This window comes from Gymnodraco acuticeps, unplaced genomic scaffold (genome assembly GCF_902827175.1).
Source record: "Gymnodraco acuticeps unplaced genomic scaffold, fGymAcu1.1, whole genome shotgun sequence".
Lineage (NCBI taxonomy): Eukaryota > Metazoa > Chordata > Actinopteri > Perciformes > Bathydraconidae > Gymnodraco > Gymnodraco acuticeps.
In genome coordinates, this window is record NW_022992152.1 from 1 (window position 1) to 13,565 (window position 13,565).

At 38.4% G+C, this 13,565-nt stretch overlaps 1 protein-coding gene across 1 annotated transcript; it reads left to right on the forward strand.

The window, feature by feature from the left end:
* Nucleotides 1-2,508: 2,508 nt before the first annotated feature.
* LOC117538538 lies at nucleotides 2,509-11,956 on the forward strand. The gene is made up of 2 exons (XM_034204344.1): nucleotides 2,509-3,713; nucleotides 4,242-11,956. Exons 1-2 carry the CDS (start codon nucleotides 3,568-3,570, stop codon nucleotides 11,089-11,091), a joined length of 6,996 nt encoding a protein of 2,331 aa, XP_034060235.1. The 5' UTR covers nucleotides 2,509-3,567; the 3' UTR covers nucleotides 11,092-11,956.
* The last annotated feature ends 1,609 nt before the right edge of the window (nucleotides 11,957-13,565 follow it).

Sequence of the window (13,565 nt, forward strand, 5' to 3'; positions counted from 1 at the left end):
TATTGTAGGGCCTACCTGAATAAAACATGTCTGCAAAGTTTTCTTTTCATGCCTCATTTCGCTCTATTTGCTCTTTTTTAGCCCTGTTTTTGCAAGGGCTGAATCTGTGAGAAGTCTTCTTCGCTGCTTTTAGTGGAGGCAGACTACAGCGTCACTTACAGGCCTGGCATATGTAGCACAGCGCCTCCAGTGCTTTCGAACGGCAATGGCCGTGGCTGTCTCCTCCTGATAGGTGGAGAGTTGCCCATATAGGTGGAGCTCCTCGTTCCTGACGTCAGAGAATTTTCAAATCTGTATCAGATCCGTTGGTTGCAGCCCCGTCTTTAGAGATTTGGGTATGGAGGAAAAGAGTTTTCTGACACTTGGTGAGTTCCCTGACACACGGGAACACATATTCATGTATAAAAGATGTACAAAAGTGCATTTTGCATGATAGGTCCACTTTAACTTTAGTCTAAGTTATCTCAGTGGGTCTCAAACGTTTTGATCACAATTTATGTAGGCCAGTGCATGACATTAAGGATTTTGGGAGATGGCCCTGTGGGCCATCTAAGCTAATTTACAGATGGCCCTGAGCCCAATAAAGATTGCCCTGAAAAATGCGCACGGACGAAATGACGCACAAACATTTAGATTTTTGCAGGTCTTAGATGCTGTCTGGTGCATTCTCTAGACTGCATTATAAGATGAACCACCACAATATTATATTGTTCAATTTTATTCTTAATTTCACTTGTTTGTTTGTTCTTGTTTGTGTTTGCTCGCTTGCATGCCCTGCATAGCTATAAGAAATACTTAAGTTGTTGGTCAAGACACTTTCCATCTGATGAAGGCATGCCTTCCCAGATGTACAAAAGTAGAAAACATTACATTCACTTATAACTGCCAAAACAAACATTATTTACACTATTAAAATGTTTGTAATGTTATCTACTGTAAGTTGGTCGAACGAATGCCTCCTCATCCGGAAGCTGACCGAGCAGATCCGAGCAGCAGTCGAGAGGAGCCGAGCGCATCCGCGAAGCACACAAAATGGCGACGTCAGAGTTCCCGTTAGCCGGCAAATCTAAATCTCTTCGGTCAAAATGTCCGGTCAAAATAATTTCCCTTTAGCGCAATACCACTTCAGTTGCGCCACTTATGTGACAGACAAGAAGAGTATGTGACAGACAAGAATAGTCAATTCTAATGTCTAACACTTAATGTGGAGAAATAGATGTCCTGTATGGGTTGATTGTGCGTTGATCTGTTGGTAATGCCTCGGGGTTTCGGTGGGCATGTAAACAAATGCATAATGCTGCGCTATACTTTGTGGCCTCACCCAGTTGCATAGCGACACTTATTGTTTAGGTGTCTTTTAATAAGCAGGTAGTCATATCATTAGCTAGAACTAGCTGGATCTGATCGATATGGACATAAACGTGAGTGAAGTCTAATCTGACGGGAGAGAGAGATCAGCTGCTGCTGACGAGTCGACACGCAGCTCTGCATGATCACATGCAGCGGTGAGCGGACAAAACACACACTTCAGGTTAGAATATCACACGTAGCTATTTTAATTACCTCTCAAACTACCTAAACTAGTTATAGATATGTTTAGTTTTACTGTCGGGTCACTCATTACTGGATCTGCGAGCTGCATGATACTGGCATAATAGATTGCCCGATCGGGCAACCAGCAGGTGAGGCTTCATTGCCTGAGCTAAATACTAGATGGCCCCGGGCAGTCGTTAATGTCGAGCCCTGTAGGCCTAGACAACAAATATTTCCAAGTCACTCCTTTATAATTATTGGGATAAATAGGTTTGAAATCATTTCAATATATACTATAGGACAGTAATCCAAAAATATCGTTTAAAACTGGAGAGATAAAAAAATATGCATAAATAAATGTTAACTAGGTAAAATAAGATATGAATGAACAACAAAATTAAATAGGCCTAAGTTACATTTATTTGTTATTGGCTATGGTAGGTTATTGGTTATGTTCACATACTTATTTGATTATTAAAATGTAAACCGATCTTTTTCATATGGGTATTTTTAAATTTGTACCCCCAAGATCTAGGCTGCCTTTACACAGGAACGTTTGCGTTTACGCACCGTATGCGTTTTCCAAAAAGTATTCCGTTCACACGCATTCAATTCATTTAACGTGTCCGTTCACACGAGACCGCTGGAAACGCTGTAGTACATATGCCAGGCCTGTAAGTGGCGCTGCTGCTGCCACAAAATACACCAAAAGCAGAAGAAGACCCCGCCCCTGGAGCATTGTTGCCATGGTTGCCCTTCTGTTTATTCTCCGCGGTGGACGGCGTGTGGAGTCCACCGGTGTTTTTCATCTGCTGGTGGACTAACCAGTCCACCAGCAGATGAAAAACACCCACCTCTCCGCCTCTTCCAAGGGACAAGGCGACCATGCGGCAGAGTTTCCGATAACATTTTTTTCCGCTGGTCAACATGTCCGTTAAAGTTTAAATCTGAGCAGGAGACGTGGGGAGAGGGAGGCGGGGCTATTTCATCGTTAACAGAAAATGATCGTATAGAGGCGATTACACGGACCCGTTTGACCCCCCAGAGCGTTCCGTTTGCAGATCTATCCACCTTGGAACCCGTTATCGTTTGCGGGGTCTGTTTCTATCGTTTTGTTACGGCCTTGTGTAAATGAAAGGGCTATACGCAAGATAAACTATGCAGATACAACCCGTTTCGTTCCTGTGTAAATGGGGTCCTAGTCTCTAGTAATTGTGTCCTCAAAGTGCACCAGATTGAAGCAATTTACTTTAAAATGTTCAAAAAATTCTTCCCGGGGGGGCATACCCCTGGACCCTCCTAGAGGATGTGATGTCCACCCCCCAAATCAAACATGTGCATACAATACTGAATACATTTGAAGCCTTTTTGATGTATATAAACTATGTCAATACGTTTCTGTTTTTGTAGTGTATTTGTCTTTTGTAGAGATTTTTCATTTATTCTTTATATATTCTATTGTGTATTCCTTGGATACTCTATTGATCTTTATCTTTTCTACTGTACGATTCTCTGGCTGGGGGGTGGGCGCCAGCTAAAATCTCGCCTAGGGAATCAAATTGGCTAGAACCGGCCCTGAATCTGCATAATGAGTGTTTTAACTTTTGATACTTTAAGTATATTTAGATGCCAAAACGTGTTGTTCTTTTACTTGAGTAACATTTTGCAATACACAGGACTTTGACTTGTAGAAGTATTCTTACACTTTGGTATTTCTACTTTTACTTAGGAACAAAATCTGCGTACTTCTTCCACCTCTGCCTGCATGCAAGATTTTCTTGTTCCTTCTAACATTAGTAGACCAATCGCTGATGGATTCATGCTAATGAATCAATTATTTGTATCCAGTATTATAATGTTTTGATTTTAATAAGTACTGTAACTTGGAGTACTTTTGAGTATATGTTGTTGCCTATACTTTAGTTCTTTACATTTTGAATTCAGGGTTCCAACTTGTAACAGTGTTTCTAAATTGTAATTGTACAACTTTTACAAAATAAATAATTATGAATACTTATTTCACCACGGTTAAACATGTTTTTAAATGTTTTTTTCATCCATGGTAGCACTGTACCAGAAGAGTCTTGTTGCTGTCTGGAGGATGACCACATAGGAAGCAGACATTCAGTGTGGGCTAGAAAACTTGGAAGAGCTTTTATTCAAGATGAATGTCTTGCAAGGTATGTAGCAAGATGACATCTATATACATTTACTGCAATAGCATTGTGTTTTTTGAAAAGTTGGTATTCATTTAGTGTACAAGAAAATGTCCCTCATAGTCAAAAAATGTATGGTAGTAGAATACATTTAATTAAAATATGACATACTATTAAAATATCTGCAATATGTCCAAAATATTCAAATGTAAATGAGCTGCAGTTATAAGATGAATCAAAAATACATTAGCCACTAAAGCGTCTTTGGGTTCAAGAAAAGCGCTATAGAAATAAAATATATTATATTATTATTAAACATGCTGCTTGGCAAATCACTTTTATCTAAAGAAAGAAAAGAAAAGAAATGGTCATTATGTCAAAGATATTGCCTAATGCCTATCACAAGTAACCAGAGTACTTTGAGAAACTAAGGGTCTAAGTGTCAGATATCTGGTATTTTAGTCTGATAAATATTATATAATTAATACATTGGTTAAAAAATAGTGTGATTCATTTGTATATAATTTCATTCTCTTTTCTAACTAAATACAGGAAAAGAAAACATACAAGGCAAAGAAGAACAGTAGGTGAATTCACTGCAGATGGAAAACAAGGACAACTGCTGTCTGAAGAACAAAACAAAAAGATGGATACCAACAAAGTATGGCAGTGGCGCATTATGTGTGTCGACAAATATTCAAGACATCCAGAACCTTTCCATTGCAGCAATAGGATTGGATTGGATTTTAATGTAGCATCCAACAACCATCAAAAACTGGATATAGGTTTAGTGACAAATGGGGTCATACTTGAGGTCTGTGACTTTGCTAAAACAGTAAACAAGAGTAAAAGGCATTTTTTCACAAACATTTTAGAGAACAATTTCGATCTTGATTTGGAAAATGATCAACAGCGGATTGATTTTACATCTCGAATTATGCACAAAGTTAAAAACTTGATTAGGAAACCTCCTAAAGATAAACATGAAGTTTTCACTCTCTTTGACACACCATGTAATCCAGAATGCTCGAGCAGCAATGAACCGAACATGGCATCCACAAAGCACAAGACTGAAAGTATCCTGGTGGAGACGGATAACACTGATGATTGGGAACATGAAGAGGAATTACAGTGTTCACACGCAACATCCAAAGATTGCATTAAGGCAGAAAGTCTCTTGGAAGAGATGGATAGGGCACAAAGTGATGACAGTGACTATGAAGATGAATTCAAGTTTTCAGAAGCACAGTCAGCAGAGAAACAAAAAGATGATGATTTTTCCAAGTTGTTTCCCTTTTGTGAGAAAATTGGTCTGAACCTTGATTTTGGGTCAAAACAAAGTCTAGAGCCAGGTTTGTTGACAAAGGGCATAATGTTAGAGTTAATTCACTTCACCAGAATTCTCACTGCATCCTACAGCCCTATTGTTCTGGATGTTTTGGAGCACAATTTTGAACTTGATCTAAAAAGTCAACAAGAAAAAAATCGAGCTTGGTTCAAGATATCGCACTTGCTGAAGAAAAGAACGAGATTTCTCAACATTGGTACCAAAATAAGCCCAGAGTTTAAAACTGAGCCGTTTTCATTCCAGACAAATCCCTTCAAAAGACACAGAGAAACAGCTCTGTCTGATATGGAAGCTCCGCAATATCAGTTTAAGGAAGTGACAAAAAGAAGGCAGTCTGATTTAAAAAGTAAACAGGCAATCAAAAGGCGCAAAAGAGACATGGAAACAAACACACTCTCTCATCACACTCATTTGTATAGCAGTAGAACAGCAGAGGGAGATCATTGTCACACTTGTCCTGTAGGAAAGTCTGATTCAGACTCAGACTCTGGCAACAAATGTGACATGGAACAAGAAGTAATGGGAACAGAGGGAAACTGTTCTTATCCCCTGGGATCATCTCAACTAATCTTGGGCAAAGCCACAGATTCAGGAAACGTTTGCAAACAGAATCAGTCACAAAACCCCAAAAGTTCTCTGGGCTACGACATTCCTAGAAAACCAGAATCAAACTGTCTTCATGTGCCTTTCCTCAACACCAATTACATTGTATCCACTTTACCAACCGATAACTTAAATGTGATTCCACCACTTGCGAGTCAACATAATGAAGGAGGGCATTGTGGAGTTGAGGAGAAATGTCAGACTCCAATAAATGTTCCAAACAAGTCAGACGTGGAACAAGAAGAAATGGAAACAGAGCACGACATGTGGAAGTTGCGTGCTAACCGTGTAAGAAAAATCCTCTCAACATTCGTGTTTAGTCCATACTACAACACAAGGAAATTTGCCCTTGAATTCAATGTTGGATTTAGTGCAAAGAAGAACATCAGTGTTGACAACTTGCGTGACAAGCATCTGCTCGAAGTTGCTAAATTTTCCATAGCAATTAATTCATCCAAGCAGGATTTCATCATGGAGATTCTTGAGCACAACTTTGACTTCGGCCTGCAAAGTGAATACCAGCAAAATGTATTCACATTGGAAATTATGAATCGAGTGAGAGAGCTGGAAAATTGTGAAGATGCAATTAAATTCTCAAATGAGGTTTTTGAGCTTCCTGGTCGTCCTGGTATGGGCAATGTAAAACCTCAACTCTGCAACATAATGAAAATAGAAGAGTGTGAGTTTTCTCCGCTGCTCCCACCTCATTCTCAAGCTAACACTTCAGAACATATTTCACAGAAAAGTTTAGAACTTTATCCCTTCTGCCAGGAAATAGGTCTGAAACTAAATGTGTACAATCCACAGCAAAATAAAAAACTGGATATTGACAAACTCACCAATGGATCAATGACTGAGGTGACAAACTTTGCAGAAAAGTTGTGTGGAAAATTTGCCCAGATATGTCTTGACATCCTCAAACACAACTTTTGCTTTGATTTCCAAAGTGGAGATTCTGACCTGGCCGGAGATATTCTTGCACGGATTCCTTTTATAGTGGATAAGCAGAATCTATCAAATTGTGCAATTCATATAACTGGAAAGGACACCACAAAAGACTCTACAACAATGGTAAAACTTGATTGCCAGAGGAACCCACATTTAGATGCATGTGGTGATGGATCTTCTCAGTCTGTGGAAATAGTCCGACCGGTAGGCAGATCTACTGACTTTGTACAGCAAGATGAGCTACATTTAAAGTTGTGGAAATGTCGAGCTAATCACATTAAGCAAATCCTCTCAGTACCCCATGAAGAACATTGCCCACTTTATTCTTTTTCTCGATGTCAGAAACTAGGCATTGATTTCAATGTAGGATCTGGAATAAAACAAAATCTTGATCCCAAATTGTTGACCAATGCTATCATGGCTGAAATAAACTCCTTTGCTGCAGCAATGCTATCAGCTCAAAAGCACTTCATCACAGAGATACTGGAGTATAATTTGAATCTTGATTTTAAAAATGAACTGTATCGCAGTGCCTTTACACAGCAACTATGGACTACACAAATGAATATCAAGAGATTTTCCAAACCTTGGTTGGTGAATAATCTTTTTGAACTGCCTTCAAGTCTGCCTGACTTGATGTGCCTACCAAATCCTTCAAAATATTGCCCCAAATGCTTTCAAGAAAGAACTCCTAAGCTTTGTCAGAATGACTTTGACCCTAGTCATATACATCGTCCTCCTACTCATACCATGGCGGGTGCTGTCTCTGATGATGCAAACTACACAGGACAAAAGACTGTAAGTGATCGATCTTCTACCTTCTATGGAAGAGAGGAAACGATAATGGACAGCTACCGTTGTTGCCAAAAAAACGGTTTTATGCTGTTTGCAGACGAACACCAACCAAAATCTAAAAAGGATCGACCTGTATTGACATGTGGGATTATGAATGAAGTTGCCAGATTCACCAAAAAACTGTGTGGGACTAAACTTAGCATCATTAAAGATGTCCTTGAACACAACTTCAACATTGGCATGCAGGGGAAAATTTTTTCTCCAACGATGTATTTTCACAGAGCGACACCAGACTGGTTCAATGAAGTTTATGTTATTCGTCAGTATGCCCGCAAACAGGAAACTACTCACAAGAAAAGAAAGCTTGCACTGCAAACAAAGAAAACAAGAGCAAAAAACTACACTTGTCCTCTAGAAGAGTCTGATCTAGACTCAGTCGAAATGACAGATTCAGAAAACCTAGGCATTCAGAATCACTTGAAAAAAACAAATGGTTGTTTTCTAAGCTCAGACATCCCAGGACAATTAGAATCAAGTTGTCTGGGTAATCCCATGCCTTCCCTCACCTCTGATGACATCTCATCCAGTTTACCAAATGTAAACTCAAACGTAAACAAACCCTTTGCTAATGAAGGAGAGCGTTGCGGAGTTGATCAGCTGACACAAACTTCAAAAAATGAACCAAAAAAAGGTGATATGAAACTAGAAGAAATGGAAACAGAGAACTCAAACCTTAACCCACCCTTTGCTAATCAACCAATGGAAAGAGGGTGTTTTGGAGTTGAAGCGCAAACACAAACTTCAAGAAATACACCAAACAAATGTGACGTCAAACAAGAAGAAATGGAAACAGAGAACAACTTGTGGAAGTTGCGTGCTAACCGTGCAAGAAAAATCCTCTCAACATTCGAGTTTGGTCCATTCTACAACTCAAAGAAATTAGGTCTTGAATTCCATGTTGGATTTGGTGCAAAGCTAAAAATTAGGGTTGACAATTTGCAAGACAATCATCTGCTTGAAATTGCAACATTTGCCTTAGCAATGAATTCTTCCAAGCAGGATTTCATCATGGAGATTCTTGAACACAACTTTAATTTCGGCTTGCAGAGTGAATACCAGCGAAACATATTCACATTGGAAATTATGAATCGAGTGAGAATGCTGGAAAACTCTAAAGATGCGATCAAATTCTCAAATGAGATTTGTGTACTTCCTATTCTCCCTGGTATGGGCGATGTAAAACCTCAACTCAGCAACATATTGAAAATGGAAGAGTGTGATGTTGCTCCCGGGTTCCCAACTCATTCACAAGCTAAAACTTCAGAACATTTTTCACAGAAGGATGTAGATCTCTATCCCTTCTGCCAGGAAATAGGTCTGAAGCTAAATGTTAACAATCGTCAACCAAATAAACTGGACATCAACAAACTGACAAATGGATCAGTGGCTGAAGTGACAAACTTTGCAGAAAAGTTGTGTGGGACTTTTGAGCAGATTTGTCTTGACATTCTTACACACAACTTTGATTTTCATTTGCAAAGTGGATATCCTGACCTTGCCAGAAGCATTGTTGCCCGAATTCATGCTACAGTGGAGCAAAGGAATCTAAAACGCTATGTGAAACCCTTCAAGAGACGACAGGACCTAGGAAAAGAACATCTATGGGGGAAACTGAAATTAAAGAACAACCTTAATACAGATGGATGTAGTGCTGGTTCGTCCCATACTGCCATCACAAACCAAGAAGTAGGCAGTTCTGCGGTTGAACAGAAAAATGAACTAGATTTAAAGCTGTGGAAAGTGCGGGAAAATCGTATACAGCAAATTCTCTCAACACCTCATACTGAACATTGTCCATTATATTCTTACTCTAGATGCAGGACATTAGGCATTGATTTCAATGTAGGATCTGGAGAAAAACTAAATCTCGACCCAAAATCGCTGACCAATGGCATCATGGTTGAATTGAATACGTTTGCCACAGCACTGATATCAGACCAAAAGCACTTCGTCACAGAGATATTGGAGTATAATTTTCCTCTTGATTTAAAAAATGAACTGTATCGCGAGGCCTATAAAAAGCAACTATTGACAAAAATAAAGACCCAAGTAATTGGGATGAAAATGGACTCTGTGAATAAGCCTTTTGAACTGCCTGACTTGATATGCCTACAAAATCCTACAAAATATTGCCCCAAATGCTTTCAAGAAAGAAGTCATAAGACTTGTCAGGTTGACTCTGACCCTAGTCACATGCATCATCCACCTACACATACCATGGCGGACGCTGTCTCTGGGGATGCAAACTGCACAGCACCAAAGCCTGAAAAGGTTCAGTCCTCTTCCTTCTCTGCAATAGAGGAGATGATAGTGGAATACTTTCCTGCTTGCAAGAACACAGGTTTGAACCTGTTTGTTGACAAAGACCAAGCAAGAGATAAACTTGACACCAATGTACTGACTCGCGAAATTATGTTGGAAGTGGTTGGTTTTGCCAGATCATTGTGTGGAACAAAGGGTGACATCATTGGTGATATCCTTGAACACAACTTTAACATTGACTTGCAGGGGACAAGTCCTGCAAGTTTGTTCTACTCTTTAGCCCCAAAGAAAGTTGGGCCTGACTGGTTTAATGAGGGCTTTAAAATTCCATTTCAGTCTTCTCAGAGACAACTTCCAACTCGTAAATCGACTCGCCGAGATCGGATTCAGGATGCTGGATGGAGGGAGGTTATTGAAAAAAGAAAGCTGGCACTGCAAACAAAGGAGGAAAAAGACACGGTGACAAGTGATAATCCTTACAAGATACAATACAAGAGTAAAAAAACAAATGCAATGTGGTGCAGTAAGGTGATCAGTTATCCCAATTGCACGGAGATAGGTTTGGATTTGGATGTAACAAACTGCGGAGAGAAAGAAAAACTGCACTTGAGGCTATTGACCCACACTGTAGTGTGGGAGATAAATAAATATAAAAAAGAAAAAAAAGGACGCTATTTGCCAAGCACTTGGTATGACATCCTTGACTATAACTTTGATATTAGCTCCCAACATAAAAGAAGCTGGGAGTTTTCAATAGCTGTAACGACCAAAGTCCAATCCATGCTCAGAGGTTATGACAGATTCAGTAAGGTACAAGCAAACAAGATCTTCGAATTGCCATTTCTATTTGCTTCCGATGCTTCACCAAGTCATCTAGAGAAGAGCCAAAATAAGCAATGTCGGCCCTTTGGTCATTTTGTGCGCCAAATGAAGTACCATTCAGGTGTTAGTTGTGTCCATTTTCTCGAAGGCTACAAAACGAAACAAAAATATTGGATCCTTCGTGATGGCACAAAGGTACAAAGAGATCCTAGGAAGATTGTCCAAAACAATGGGAACCAAGTGGGTGATGGTTGTGGCAGTCCTCTCCAAGGAAACTTGCAAATCAAAGAGGAGGATTGGCATCCATGTTATGGAAATATAAAACCAGAACCGGACACAGAGGAAAAATATTGTCCTCTTCATGATGATGTCAAAACGGAGTCAAACCCTGAGGACGTTGCACATTTTGTCCCAGGTGAACCTACAGGAGCCTTTGGATATACGTTAATGACTGCATTGCCAGATTCTGAAATACAGAAAACAGAACCAGAAAATGAGAATGTCCAGTATTACATCCTGGGTGCACCACAAGGGATCCGTTACACATCCGAACACAGCTTGTAACTTAAATACAGAATGGGACTTTGAAAATGTTGAGTATTCAGTCCCAGTGGAAACAGAAGAATCCCAGGAATACTCCATGGTTATAATAGGTCATGGCAATGAGAGCACATTAATCAAAGAAGAGGAAGATAATGTGCCTGTTGACTTATACCATTATGGTGGTCAATGAAAGTGCAGCAGGCATCTACCAGGGTTAACATAAGTGGTATGTGTGTTTTGCATTACAAATGCCATTAGCTGCCTTATTGTAATGCAAATGTATTAATTGTTGGTGTAGAATGAACTTGATGATCTTGCAGTAATGTGTTGCTGTAATGTATACTTTAAATATCTCAATGTAAATACAAAGACTCAAAGTGTCCACAAATATTGATGTATGATTAATGTGTTTAAATGCATAGGGCTATTACATATTATATGTTGAAGCATGAACAATTGTTCTTTATTTTTATTTTATTTTTCTGCCAGTGGCCCACTTTTGGTAATTTCCAAATGTGTAAAAATGTGAACTTGGATATCCTGACGCTTAACTTTACTTGGCGGAAAGAAGATTATTGTGCTTTATTCTTAAACATTCTAGTCTTGTTTTCCTTCATTTGGGCATTTTGTTCATATGTCCATATTTTTTGTTTCTATTTTTATGTTTTCTCTATTTTTCAAAAAGATTTGATTAGTGACATTTTCAAGATTTTGTATAATTACTTTTTTAGTGGTGGTGTGCATTGGTGAAGATGAGTGTTAGTACTGAATAAATCTGCTAATACAACAACAATATAGAAAGTAAAAAATACCTGTATCGTGATGGATTAGTTTGTTTTTCATTTTGATTTCACCACACATGTTTGATATAAAGAATGTTCATGCATCCTGTCTACTTCTTTGTTCTTTTCAAATACAATGAACATGTACTATAGGTTTATGACTTATTTGCTTAGTGTCCATTTCTCTGATCTTTCATATTTGAGCATCACTGCTTTTAATAGTATTTAACACACAATGTCTAATTTTAGATAATATCATATCCTGAACTCAAGTAATACAAGTGTTAGGTTGAATGAGGTTCTGACAGTTAACTTGTTGATGTAAAACATAAAATAGGCTGAAGCTGGTGCCCTACACCAGCAGCATTCTTTTAGTTTCCTTTAGGGGCAGTGTAAGGGAAACTTCTGTGTAGCAATGCAGTGGGATTCACCGACTCAGGAAAGAGACACGGGAAGAGCAGGAGCTTTGATGTCAAACACTGATGGTTTATTTGGAGCTTCAGCCGGAGAATTCCCAGACCCATGTATTTAGCTAGTTCCGAGAGCATCATCAACATGCTGCATAACAAGATAAAATCATAACACCTCTATCAGTTGACGTCAACAGGCAGGAACATAGAATCATAACACCTCTATCAGCTGACGCCAACAGGCAGGAACAGGGAGACAGAACACTGAGAGCATAGCAGCCAAGGTTATGAGGTGTGTGTGCTCAGTCAGAACAGTTTGAACTGATAAACTGGGTCTAAGTTATGGGCCTTGGAAAATAGTTTCTCTCTTTTTATCAATTTTGATAATCTAAAAACCTTAGTCTAATAATATTTTTGTTCAATACTTAAATCAATGGGAATTTTCAGATTTGAGTGTGGACTTACACAACATCAATAACAATCACATTAAGAACAACATAATAAGATTGAAACATTCAATCACAATGATTGATACAGCCAATCATAATAGAAAAATCATCTCTCATCAGTGTTTGGATCATCTTTTGTCAAAAGCATAATAATGAACACACATAAAACACAGGTGCACAATAGCAAAAATATTTGTTTTGAACTAATATCTTTTATCATTTAACCATTAGTTAATCTCATTTATCAAACTATAAAATCAAAACCAGCTTGCAGCTTAAAGATTTACTTCAAGGCAATCACTAGTCAAAAGCATTTAAAACTTAGGATCCTAAGAGATCCAGCTAAGGTATACAATTCACAGTTGTGATTTTATCAATCTGTAATCTGCAAAAGTGCAGTGTCCTCAATTTTAGGATTACTTTTACGTTTACTTAAATACGCTTTAGTCAAGAGTAAGGCACTTAGTCAAATCAATACATTAATTTTAGTCAAGTACATTGTTCAAAATCTGAAAAGGAAAAGTTAGGCAAATATTCAAAGACTTTTGTAAAAACCTGGAAAGGAAGGATTAAACATTCTTAAAACTTGAATTATTACATTTGTAAATGCTACCACTGATCTGTACCAAATTAAGTCTATCAATTATTCCTATTAGCCATACTTACCTGAGCATCTACTTATGGTACTTGGAAAGGATTCTTCTGTGTTTATCTAATGTTGAATATAGAATATCAATTTCTTTAAATTATACTTCTCTAATTTGAGGATCAAATATGCTACATAATTGTTGAAATTAATCCAGTACTTGAAACATCATTTTAGGTCTGTCTGTGCATGGATAATACATTAAAGA